The following is a 13,712-nucleotide window of genomic DNA, read 5'->3' on the forward strand; positions in this document are numbered from 1 at the left end:
TGTGTCAAACAGCATGCTTCCACCCCCCCCCCCCCCCCCCATGCCTAATTTCTTACTTAACCTTATTATTATTTCTTATTTATTTATTATTATTTCTGGTGAATTTATGTTTCATATTTTTATTTTTTCATGAAATGTTTTTCCATATTTTTTTATGTTACAAACAATTAAATGCTTGATTTCTCATGTTTTGTTGCTACTTATTTTTATTTTGTTAAAGGTCTGTTTCAATTATTTCAAGATCTGTTTTTTTTTTTTTTTTTTTTTTTTAATTTTTATTATTGTTTTTTTTTTTATTTCAAATTCTGTTTGAAAATTGTGTTAGTAAAATAAAATTCAAAAACGGCAAGTGACTATTGATTATTGGATTTGTTTTTAGTGATCCACCATTTGAGGGCGGTAACATGCTACTATTAATTCGTTCTTTAATTAGATCAAAAATATTTAATTTAGGTAGATTAAAATTTGATTAAATACAACGTGTAGCAGGGAAATGTTCTGTGCATATGAATTTAAGGGTCATGGTTAAAGAGTGAGACTGACTAATCAGAGTTTGTTGTTGAACGATTGGTTTGAGTTTGAGGGAAACTGCTTTGCTCGTTATTAAAAGCAGCAGTTTTCCATTGCAAAGCATATTTGACACAAAGAGACTCAATAGTTTTTGAGTGCTTGATGTAGTTGTACATTAGATATCATCAGAATGGCTGAGAACACTGCAGGGTTGATATATAGAATATAAACTTTCGATATCAGATCGGGATCGCAATATTTGGCCTTGGTATTACTTGGTATCGGATCGAATCCAAAATCACTGATATCGCCCATCTCTAGTGAATAAGTTAAGATAATGATAACCTTCGAATAGATGTCCACTTTAGTGACATTAAAGATAAAAGCAACGCCTGGTATTGGTTGATGAAGGGAAAAAAAACAACAACAACATCTATCCTCAAAAATCTGTTCATTAAACTGTTTGACTGAGTTTGATGCAAATTGAGAAACTGTTGTCTTTTTGCCAGTCATTAAGATGTTGAGAATACATTACATATTATGTTTATGTGCACAATACTTTAGAGTCTGAATAGCTCAGCACGGACAAAAGAAAAATATTTGATTTCTGCCGCCCTCTACTCGATGAAATAGGCATTGCAGCTTCACAGTGTACTATATTCAATTCTGAATTTACTCAGTGTTGTTCTGAGTGTGATGTTTTCCCTTTTGGTCACTGGTTAGAAAACAGCAAATGAGACACTTTGTAGTAAAGTCAGCCTCCAGTTGCTGTGCAAGGATAAATATGAGGCTTAATGGGGACAATTTATCAAGCGTTGATCTCCCATCCAACTCCCCACCATACACACATCCCAGCACAAGGTGAGTTTATTATTGTTACATTTTGTCCACGCCAGACCCTCGAGTTACAGCCTTGTTCCCAAAGAGTGAAGGACAGAGAGGGGAGGGGGGACACGGAGCGGGACTCGCCGGGACAGAACCAAGGTCGCCACATAAGCTCTGGAGATGCCCCGGGGAGTGGCGTAATGGGATGGGGGATGCTAGGAAGGAGATGGAGGGAGTCGGTTGATCTCAGTAGGAGAGAAATTCACCTAAGTCGGAAAGAAGTTCTATGTAGTGAGAAGTGGCTGTCAGGTTGGAAGTTGAGAGTATTGCAGATTGTGACGGATGGAGAAGAAAGTGTAGGCAGCAAGAAGATCATTGGAAAGCGTGAAGGACATGGAGAAAGCGGAGCAGGGTGAGAACAGCTTACAAGCCATAGCTATCATTCTGCTGGTTTGTGGGATGGTCAAGATGCTGCACCTTTTAGGAGTCATCTCTGTGGAGGGTGAGTCAACATCAACCACTCTTAATTAAATCTAGGTACATTTTTAAACTTTTGCATTACTTCTTTAATTTAATTAAAGGGTATAGCGACACTGCAATTCATGTTACACCAAGTAAGTGAAAGTTGCCTAGTTTCTCCCGTCATGCATGCATGTGTCATGCATACATGGTATCATTTGTACTCAGGTTCATTGGGAAATTAAAAGTGTATCTTGACAAGGATAATAAAGCTCAGTTATGAAGTGGGAGGTGTCAATGCAGCGATATTTTCAATTTAGTATGCCTTTTAATGGTACTGTCAACTACCAATGAGCGTGATTAACATATTGTCTCTGTGACAATGTCAACCAGAAACAAAATGTTTTCTTTTTTACAGTGTGTAAAGACATTTGTTGTCATGTGAAATTTTGTTGTGATATAGCAAACAATTTTTTGTTTACGGTACTGTATTTTATATGTATTCCAAAGATAAATTACCCGTCTTTCTTGAAATTTTATTCAATAGGAGTCATTGTACTTTCCTGAAATTTGAATATTTCAGGTAATTTTTTCCCATGCATCACAAATGATCATTCAGAACCTATGGAAACACACGCACACACACTGGCACACTGCCCGATGGTGTACTTCAGTTTAGGACATGTCACCTTGGATTCTGTCTGCATAGGCGCATCTGTGTGTGTGGCAATATTTTACTTGACCCTCTTCTAGAACGTATTAAATTACTAAATGATTTGGGTCTGCCAATTTAACGAGATGACTAAAAACTCTTCAAAGTTGACCTGAAAGAGTTATATTTAAAATGGTCAAATCAGCATGTTGTGGTGACCCAAAGTAAAAATGAACTGTTTGACTGTAAGGACGTTTGACAGGCAATTATTGGACCTGCTGCACAGATGAAATTGTCTCTGGAGCAGAAAGCGTATAATGAACCTTGACCTCTTGTGACAATCAATTGAAGCAGAACAGGGTAATGCTTTTACGCCTCACCACTGTTTAATCCGCTGAATACAGTGAGTCGATATACTTAACGCTGGCTATGTTATAATTGATAGTGAGGTAGATGGGTAGAAAGTCTGCCTTTAGCACAAACAGTGTATGAGAGTGTGTGTTTGGTCGGTCAATCGTGGTTTGTCCTCTCTCGCTTACCCTGCAGCGAGGAGTGTAATGAGTCGTTAATGGCGGGCCAATAAGAGGTGGAGCCATTCAACTGACCTTAACCTCTATGCACTTGCATCACTCATTTTCTGCCTCATCTTTTCATTAGTTTAGATCTATAGTATTGTATACGTATGCTTTAGCATATTTTTCAGACTATAAGAGGCATTTGTTTTTCATTGTTCGGCCAGGGGTACGACTTATACTCAAGAGCGATTTATGTGTGAAATTTTTAACACATCATTATATCATTTTTACCTTTTTTTCACACTTAACCGCAAGAGGGCGCTCAAGGCCTGTGTTTAAACATCAACAAAAAGAAAACGTAATGTTAGCATATGTACAGTTACACTTATTCAGCCTGCTGTTATTTATTCTATTTTTAGTTTAATTAAATTGCCTTTCAAATGGTCTCTTCTTGGTGTTGGATTTTATCAAACTATAATCCCCCCGCCCCCCCCCCCCCCCCAAAATAGTCATATTTTAGTCACCTCAAAATGTGTTCGTCTTTTTCTTGTTCAAAGTTTAATAAAGATATTTTCGTCAGTAATTTTTTTTTTTTTTTAATTACTCCAAAAATAAATTTTTCCAAGTAGCACATATTGTACCATCTACAAGGAAAACGCCAACTTGGTATCATACACATTGAGCAGGAAAACAGTATATTATTTTCAATGAGTTATACGCACCTGGACGCCACGTAAAGAGGACGCTCGCTGTTAGCATTGGCTTAATGCAATAGCTTAATGCTAACATGAATGTTATGCTAACGCTACACATTACATTTAGTGTTTGATGATCACTCAGCACAAACATTTAAAGGCTAAAACAACATTGCATATTTTCTCTCGCCAAGAAAAAAATTCTTACCGTGTGTGCAAGCTTGGAGACTGGAGAGAGGAAGCAGTACGTCACATGAGTGACACAACCAGACATGGTTACGATGCAGGCTAAGTACACATAAAATGTCACATATTGTGAACATATGATGGAAACTCGCGCATTTTCTTCACATTCTCGTCTCGTCAGACGAAAACTGGCATTAGTCTCATTATGTTTTAGTCTCCAAAAACACGTTTTTAGCTTGTTATCGTCTCTTAGTCATCATGAAAATATTGTTCGTTGACGAAATATTTTCTTTATAGTCATCGTTGACGAAAACAACACTGTATGTACAGATTAAATGGTGTGTACATATGTGTCATCCGACCATTTTATACAGTAATGTGCTTTCTAATTCCTTTTTTGTGTGTGTGTGTGTGTGTGTGTGTGTGTGTGTGTGTGCGTGCGTGTGTGTGTGTGTGTGTGTGTGTGTGTCACCAGACAAAGCAGATGATGACCTGGAGATGACGATGGTGTGTCATCGACCGGAAGGCCTAGATCAGCTGGAGGCTCAGACCAATTTCAGCAAAAGAGAACTCCAAGTGCTGTACAGAGGCTTCAAGAACGTACGTTCTTTCACAATTACAGCACTAAAAGTATTAGTAGTAGAAGACATAAATCAGACAATTCAATAAATAATGTGCTACAGCAAACATTCTTCATTTATAAATATTGCTTTTGTTTGACACTACCGAAAAAGTTTTATTTAGTGCTGTGTTTCAAATAGTAGCTGGTTTTGTGAATATTTTGTTACTGCGCAAGAACAAAATCCCCCTAACAATGACCTATTCCTCAGAAATTAAAGTTCCCATTAGTTTATAGATATATGTATTATTTTTTTGCAGCCAGAGGCTACTATGCAGAATGAAACACGTGAATGCATTTCTCTCCATGTGTGAAGCCTTTATATTGCGTTTCTGCATAATAAATTGTATTGCACTCAGCCTAACGTATTTTTCTTTTATTGTCTCGTTGCACAATGCATATGAAATGCTCTATATTTTTTCAGTAAACGATTTCATTATAACGACAAAATTAAACAGCCACATCCTCTTGCCGTGTATTTATATGTGCCGTGCTTTAGTCACCTCACATTATTCTTAACATACTCAAATTCGTTCCATCATGTTTTCCTCATTAGTCGTCGGTTATTTGTGTGTTTCCAGGAGTGTCCAAGTGGAATAGTCAATGAGGATACCTTCAAGCAAATATACTCCCAATTTTTCCCACATGGAGGTCAATTTTTGTTGTCTGCAATCATTGTAGTTTTAATCAGCATATCTGTACACGGATATTCTTGTTTTGACTTCCTCAGATGCCAGCACCTATGCACACTACCTGTTTAACGCATTTGACACAGCACAGTCAGGCACCATAAAGTTTGAGGTAAAGGGCAACATTTCTTTTGTGCTATGTTCAGCTATTGTAATGCTTGTTTTTCCTTCATCAGGACTTTGTAACGGCACTGTCCATCCTGCTGAGGGGCTCCATTACAGAGAAGCTCCAGTGGACATTTAACCTATATGACATCAACAGAGACGGATACATCAACAAAGAGGTGAGAGCTTAAAATGAAAATTACTCTGGCTAGTCACATCTTTACCTTTGTCCCTGTATGTACTCACCTAAACCATGTTCTTCTACAATCGCAACATACTCTATATAAATCAATTAATACTGTAACCATCGTACATAATAGTGTGTCTATAAATACTGAGGATTGTTTCCTATTCAAACCCAACATTTTGATAGAACTAATTGGATTGTATCTGTACCTAATGACGTGTCAAGTTCAACATTTATAAAGTTCTCTTTTTTTCTTTCTTCGACTGTCTTTCACAGGAAATGACAGACATTGTCAGAGCCATTTATGACATGATGGGCAAGTACACTTACCCTGCCTTGAAAACAGATGCACACAAACAGCACGTGGATGCCTTTTTTCAGGTAACAACTAAAGCCTTTCAGAAGGAATACACTTGTAAATCACTTTTCACAATTTTTTTCCCATATCTAAAAGGATGAATGTATGGATGGAAGCAAGAATAGTAGAGGAAAGTGCGGAACTATGCAACACTTGAACACTTCGATGATAATCTAAAAAGGAAATAATGCTAGATTATTCAGATTTCCAACTCTTTCTGTTTAACTTTACTCCCACTCATTTCAGTCAAAATAATTTACTACAATCTGTATGGATTCATTTAGGCTTATTATACCCTGGATATTAGGGCTGCAACAATTAATCGATTAATAAATTAGTTGCCAACAAATTTGATTATTGATTTTTGCCGTAAACTTAGTTGCAGCCCTACTGCATATACGGCAAGGGCGTAGGTTTGCATAGGGACGGTAGGGACGTCACATAACACGACCAACTTTTCAGAATTCATTATAGGGTGATTAAAAATGAATGTGCCAAAATCATAACACAACATGTCAAAAATGAAAAACATTACAAAACTCTAGCTTGGACACATGTGTTGAACATCATTTCAAGTTTTACATATTGATTAATTAATTATTTTTGGCTCTATGGATCTCTCTAAAATTAGTATTTAATGCCATCCTGTGGCAAACACATGACATGACAAAAATTTATTATTACGTGCACTGCTGGCCAAAAGTATTGGCACCCCTGCAATTCTGTCAGATAATGCTCAATTTCTCCCAGAAAATGATTGCAATTACAAATGCTTTGGTAGTAATATCTTCATTTATTTTGCCACACGGAGTACTTGTAAGTAGAAGTTTGTAGTAGTTGTAGTAGTAGTAGTAGTTTTAGCACTTATAAAACATGGAATTAAAATTGAAATGATGTTCAACACATGCGTCCAAGCTAGAGTTTTGTCATGTTTTTCATTTTTGACATGTTGTGTTATGATATTGGCACATTCATTTTGAATAACCCGATAGGTCATTTAGATTGTCTTCCTATATGTTGTAAGGATATAATTGACCCTACCATTATTAACTGACTCATTTTCATATTTCATTATTATTAGAGATGTCCCGATTGATCGGCGTCCCGATCGATCGGGTCCGATCACGTAATTTGCAAAGTATCGGAATTGGCGAAAGAATATCGGACATGCCTTTTTTTAATATACATGTATATATTTTAATTTAATCGTTTGCTAATTGTATTTAACGTTACAGACATAATATGTTACACTTATCCAGAGTTTTTAGTTTAGGCTTAAGGTAGGGTTATCAAATTTATCCCGATAACGACAGAAATTAATTTTTTAAAAAATGTATCACGTCAAAATATTTAATGCAATTAATGAATGAGCTGCACGATCCACTCACGCATTGTCGCGCTCAATCTGTAATGGCGCCGTTTTACCTATATAGAGAGCTGAAAGGCAGCGTAAAATGAGTAGAGTGAATTTTGGCAGCCTTTGGAGCCTTGTTTTAAATGGCTAAAGCCTTACAAACCCTATCCGTACGACAGTGGTCTTAAGACAAATCTTTATATTTTGCATTCCTGGATAGTTAAGAGATTATTTACAAGTTTGTAGTTATTGTGCATGTTAATATAATTCATGTTCAAATATTGCAATTTAAATTTGCTAATAAAATCCGGTCATTTATTCTGGATGTTTTCAAAATGTTTCTTTCGCAGTTTTGAATTGAACAGGGGGGTCACTAGATGCGATTCACGTAAAAGTTCAATACAGATTTTTTTTTTTGCATTGACCATTTGGCATATCAATTATTAGGTTCCTATTTGTGAGAAATGTAGCCCCTGACCCCAGTTCAATAATCTTTTTGGTCTTATAAATGTCCCGTCCCCAGCATAAAATTTACATGCAGATTATGCTGTTATATCGTCAAGACCAATGTTGACACCAAACCTACGCCCACTGAGTATAATCATTCTCATAAATGCATGACTAATTCTAGATTGACTACCTAAGCCTTTTAATTTGTTTTTTAGGCAGTAAACCACCATAAGCTGGTGTAAAAAGATATTTCTCTTTTAGAATGCTGTAGAGTTCTGTCATTATTAATTGTGGCAATTCAAAATGGCCCTGAAAACGCACTAAGGAGAACACTAATGGCTGTAACACTGCCGAATGCACCATTGCCTTTACAGATTGACTGCCAGAGTAACCCCTCTAAAATGCATACAACTACCACTTAATTAAATATAACCCAACATACTGCGTGAACTGAACTAATGTTCAGAAGGTGTTATCTAGTGACTGGAGTAAAAACAAAAAAGAATGAAATCAGATATGAAGTCAAAATCAAATAAACCTAAGGAGAGCATGCAAACTCCCCATGGGAAGATAAGGACCACAATTCAATTCAATTCATACCCAGAACCTCAGAACTGTTAAGCAGAAGTGTTATTGTCCAGGCACCCTATGATAATATTTCTTGTATGCTACAACCAAAATCACACTGTGGAAAAAAAAAAAAGAAAAACAAGCTGTTGAATTTTAAGTAAATACTGGCAGCTGTGGTTGCCAGAACTTTACAGTTTTCCTGTTTTTTTTTTTTTTTTTTCTTTTCTTTCTTTTTTTTTTTTAGAGTAAAGAAACAATAAAACCGGTAAAGTGCCTTGGTAACCATTAATTTTACGGATGATTTTTTTGTTGTTGTTTTTTTTAGATTTTTCTTTTAACTGAAAATTATGGTAGTATAATTGTGCTAGATTTTTATATTGTAATTGATGTGTAACCACTCTTGATGGTCGTTACATCATGTTGTACCTTTACTCACTATCCCCCACTCCAGTCGGGATTTGACCTGACACGATCTTCTTGCATACTGCAGACCAATTGGCGGATGTGTTAGGCCTTATGAAGGCTAGTAAACCATAACTCACAGAAAAGAGTGTACTCACAGCTGACACGAGACTCTTCTGTTAGTTCATTAGGCTGCACACCTGACTGCAACAGGGACAGTGTGTATTCCAACTCCAGTAGGTGAAATGGGAGAACAAGAAAGGCATCACCACCCCACCACACTGGTTATACATTTGTACTTTATACAGAAATTTGATGTAAAACAAAAGTTACATACGTAATATATAAAAAATTGTTCTTTTTACAGTAGTTTGTTGTTAATTTTTTTTTTCTTTTCCTTTTTTAAACCACAGCTGCCAATATTTAACCATAAATTCAAAGATTTTTTTCTTCTTTTTCAAAAAAATTATTAGTGCAATGTTACACATGATAATTGTAACTGCATTTATGTAATATTCTGCCACACAATTGACATTTACCTGACAAGATATGTGCTCTTCTCCACAGAAAATGGACAAAAACAGAGACGGTGTGGTCACCATTGATGAATTCATCTTTTCTTGTCAAGAGGTATTCTACATTTGATTTTTTTTCTCAGCAGCCTTAAAATCGTCCTAACTCAGTTAAAAGAGGATTTTTGTTGTTGTTGTTTGGTGTTCAGCACAGGTGTGAGTAATAAAACCGCAAAGCTGAATTATATTTGGTTGCTTTGTTGTCAGTGTGGGCCTTTGATACATGCTCGCTCACTGTCACATTGCACAGAGAGGCCAACTTGTATTTTATTATAACACCTGTGCCATTCCTCTTGTAATGTACATTCCAGCTCTTATGAGACATAGACTCATTCTTACTGGCACCGACATAAGTTACAGCTGCTCAAACCTATGTGATCCAATTCAAGAAACGGTGGCGGAATTTAATACGGGAAACATAGGTAGCCAGAGTACAGATTTTGTTACGATGATTAGGATGGGTCTGTGCCAGTGAATCCTACTAAAGTCACTGATGCTCTGCCAACTGTGGCAAAAGTAACTTAAAAAAAAAGTGTTAAGAAGACTACCAAATTTGCTTAGTATATGTAATGCGGCTTCAAAAATAAGGGGTACGTCAGGTCTCATACGCTGTAGGTGCGTTAGCTTACTGTGCTCAGACCACACCCCACTCAAGGGCCAGCTATCAGTCCTCTACTTGTTACGACATTGTAAATGGATGTTACTTTATCTGGCTTGTTTCCTGTCCACACAACGCATCTATACCAACCCAGGAGACTTTACATGTGTGGATACAGGACTAAGCATCTCTGGGCTACATTTTCGGCACATCTTGTTCCCACCTCCACAACAGCGGAGCTTCGCGTGTGTGTGCCCGGCCAGACATATCTCTCTCCTGACCACATTTTCGGCACAATTTTCTCCCACTTCATTACTAGCAATGCTCGAAGAGAACCACCTGCCTTGGACGATGTTGAAATTGGCTTCACCGTCGTACTCCTGTCATTGGTTGATCCAACATCAACGTCGTCTCTTAGGGCCTAATTTCCCGCACAACTCACTGCTACCTACGGAAGTAACACCAGTAATTCAGTGGGCCTTTGGCGGAATTGTAGCCGGCCGCAACTTATCTACTGTTTACTCTGCACTGCTGCACAGTGCACCGCATGCCCTACTTCCTGGCAGTGCTGCAAGCAGATTTATTTTGGGCAGTGTTGTTAATAACGGCGTTAGAATATAATGGCGTTACTAACGACGTTATTTTCTTCTGTAGTGAGTAATCTAATTAATTACTTTTCTTGTCTTGGCAACGCCGTCACCTGAAGCGGGAAAGGCGTGCGTTACTATGCGCTACTATGTTGGTTGACTGACGCGAAAAAAGTCTAAGAAAGACGGACTCACGGAGACGAGAGAGCAGAGCAGGAGTGGGGATGAGGCAAGGGAGTGTGACGCCGTTGCAGACGCGATTCTACTTTGCTCGGTGGCTCCAATAATACCTGACTGTAGCCGATAGCCTACAAACTGATGCTTCGGTAGATATCACATATATACAGAACTAGACGCCAATGACACATACGGCGGCATTAGCAACATGTATAATAAAGAACTAGATGCGTTAGTAAACAGCCGCCATCTTAAAGCAATAGACTTCTCAGGAAGGCTCTGTTGTAGAGAACCTTCCTAGCGAACCTAAGTAACTTTTTATCTAAAATGCTCCTAAATCAGCAAAACTTACCTTAAATCTATCTTTAAATGATGAAACAGTTTTAAAAGTTACACATGTCGAAAATAGACGGAAGGGAACTAATGCAATAACGGGAGCAATTTTAACAATTTTAACGGTTGATTCACAACATTAAATGGCTTCCACACATAGCTAAACCTGTCGCAATATGCAATAATTCCATTTATCGCACGATAAATAAAAATGAAGGCAGTAATTTTCCCACTGCGATTTACCGCCTCGCGAGCACGTGCGTGCGCTCGTGCGGCAGACGTGCTGTTAAAAGTTCGGATTCCTTGTTACCAATTGCGCAAAATGCATCTTCGTTCCAGGTCCGGCAAAAAATAGCGCCAGAGCCAATCGTTCCCATTATATCCTACTGTTCGGCCGCATCAGTGCTTCAGATTGACTGCGGACCATCTCTGGCGCACCGGTGTTGTTGACTTGTGGGCGCTCCCATCAGGGGTGACATTTTACGCGGGGCGGCTATTTTTCCGCACAACGCCGGATATTTACAACAAAGTCCGCCAAAACATTGTTACCGACTTGGCTACTACGAACAACCTCTCTTTGACAACGGACAGCTGAATGGAAATGATGAGCATTGAGTGGCAAATTAAGAGCGCTGTGCTTCATACTGGTCCTGTTTATGAAAGTCGATTGTAGAGATCGGGTCCGATCGCGTCATTTTTAAAGTATAGGAATCGGCAAAAAAATATCGGCCATGGCGTTTTTTAATATATATATATATATATATATATATATTTTTTTTTTTTTAATTAAATCGTTTTATAATCGTATTTAACGTTACAGACATAATATGTTACACTCATCCAGAGTCTTTAGTTTAGGCTTAAGGTAGGATTATCAAATTTATCCTGATAACGGCGGCAATTGATTTTTAAAAAATGTGTCATATTAAAATATTTAACACAATTAATGTTTGCGCTGCACAACCCACTCACCCATTGTCACGCTCAATCTGTAATGACGCCGTTTTACCTATACAGAGAGATAAAAGGCAGCGTAAATTAAGTAGAGTGAATTTTGGCAGCCTTTGGAGCCTTTTTTAAATTGGCTAAAGCCTTGCAATCCCTCTCCCTACGATTAGAAATATCATGGGAAGCAATGTGGGGAAGCAAGGTGGCAATTGATCTATGTCATAACACCTTATGTTATTTCCCAACGCAGAGAAGATATATCAATTGGTAGCACTACGCACAGTCATGGTTCCACTTCCCATCATGCATTTGGGCTGGGCCACAGTATCATTTACTGAAAGCTCAACAAATACACTAGATGGCAATATTTAGTCACAATATACAAAGTCACAAGTCTTTCTATCCGTGGATCTCTCTCACAGAAAGAATGTTAATAATGTAAATGCCATCTTGAGGATTTATTGACATAATAAACAAATACAGTACTTATGTACTGTATGTTGAATGTATACTATATTCATCCGAGTTTTATTCATTTTTTTCTTAATGCATTGCCAAAATGTATATCATCGGGAAAAATTATTGGGAATGATTGGAATTGAATCGGGAGCAAAAAAAAGCAGTCGGATTGGGAAATATCGGGATCGGCAAATAATCAAACTAAAACGATCGGGATCGGATCGGGAGCAAAAAAACATGATCGGAACAACCCTAGTCGATTGTCATATGCTGGTGTTGTGCAGTAACTAGCAGACGTGACTTCAGCGGCGTTTGCTAACTTTTTTAATGCGCGCACACACTAGATATCATCAAATCGCAAACTAGATGTGCTACATCCTGACCCATTGGCTACGTGAACCCAGAGTGATTATGGGACACGTAGTCCATGTACTACATCGATGAATTCTAAACTGTCATGACTGAATGGAAGTTAAGAAGCTCAAATCAATCCATACCAGTGACTATAGATAATGTTAAAAATATTGTTAATTCAGTACGTGACACAGATGGATTCGGACCACAAATAGGATGTCTTACTGATGTAGTAAACCTAGCAGCTAAGAGAGCTGTAGCAATCAACAGTGTGCCCTGCCTCACTTTACAAACAGTAAAAATTGTTCTCAGCACTTTTATCAAAAAATTTTTTCAGATCAGTAAGAAGTAAGCACATAAATATTATGCAGTAAAATGCATGTTTAGATTATGGCAATTTAATTTTTGCTTGATAACAAAACAAAAAAAAAAAAGTTTTTTTTTTCCCAGAGCATTAAATGTATTGAATCGGATCGAAAATTGTGTCCCCCGTATCGAAAATCGTACCGAACCGTAACTTAACTGTATCGTTGCATCCCTATGGAACACCATTGCAGAAGCTATGAGGGGAAAAGTTTTCATTTGCCTAAATTCTTAAGTTATTAAGTCCAATTATATATTTTTTTCTTGAAAAACACATTTTATTTATGCTGTATTTCTGTGCGGTTTTAATATAGTTGTCTTTTACTTAGGAGGCATGGTCTTTTGTTTTTAGTTGTGATTTCGCATATCGCAATAATTTATGAGATAAATTATCGCACACTAAAATGTGTTATCGCGACAGGCCTACACATAGCAAAGGTTACTATCTAGTTATCACAATATCCACAATACCCCTGTGTCTAGCTAAGTTTAGGGTAAAGAATTGGGCTAGGCCAATTGTCCCAAGAACCCTTTAAACTTCATATTGTGTGACCTGTTTTTTTGGTTGTTGTTTTTTTTTTTTTTTTTTTTTGAGGAAAAAAAAAAAGAAAATTATCACCAGTTCCTTTGACAAGTAACTAATTACTCTTACATTCATTAACTGAGTTACTAACGCAATTACTTTTTGGGAGACGTAATTTGTAACTGTTATAAATTACTTTTATTAAGTAAGACTAATAACTCT

At 37.3% G+C, this 13,712-nt stretch overlaps 1 protein-coding gene across 2 annotated transcripts in view; it reads left to right on the forward strand.

Annotated features, from left to right (window-relative positions):
* The window catches only part of kcnip1a (Kv channel interacting protein 1 a), a 115,363-nt gene that overhangs the window by 99,458 nt on the left and 2,193 nt on the right, over positions 1–13,712 (forward strand). The window contains exons 1-7 of one of the 2 annotated variants that reach the window (XM_057850281.1): positions 1,526–1,837; positions 4,318–4,442; positions 5,043–5,112; positions 5,192–5,262; positions 5,327–5,434; positions 5,719–5,823; positions 9,144–9,206. In XM_057850281.1, the coding sequence (XP_057706264.1) occupies positions 1,729–1,837; positions 4,318–4,442; positions 5,043–5,112; positions 5,192–5,262; positions 5,327–5,434; positions 5,719–5,823; positions 9,144–9,206 (651 nt within the window). In that variant the 5' untranslated portion in view covers positions 1,526–1,728. Of the gene's footprint in view, positions 1–1,525; positions 1,838–4,317; positions 4,443–5,042; positions 5,113–5,191; positions 5,263–5,326; positions 5,435–5,718; positions 5,824–9,143; positions 9,207–13,712 lie in introns of those variants that run through there. The other variant, XM_057850280.1, reaches the window with a different exon arrangement.

The sequence above is a fragment of the Corythoichthys intestinalis genome, chromosome 11, assembly GCF_030265065.1.
Source record: "Corythoichthys intestinalis isolate RoL2023-P3 chromosome 11, ASM3026506v1, whole genome shotgun sequence".
Lineage (NCBI taxonomy): Eukaryota > Metazoa > Chordata > Actinopteri > Syngnathiformes > Syngnathidae > Corythoichthys > Corythoichthys intestinalis.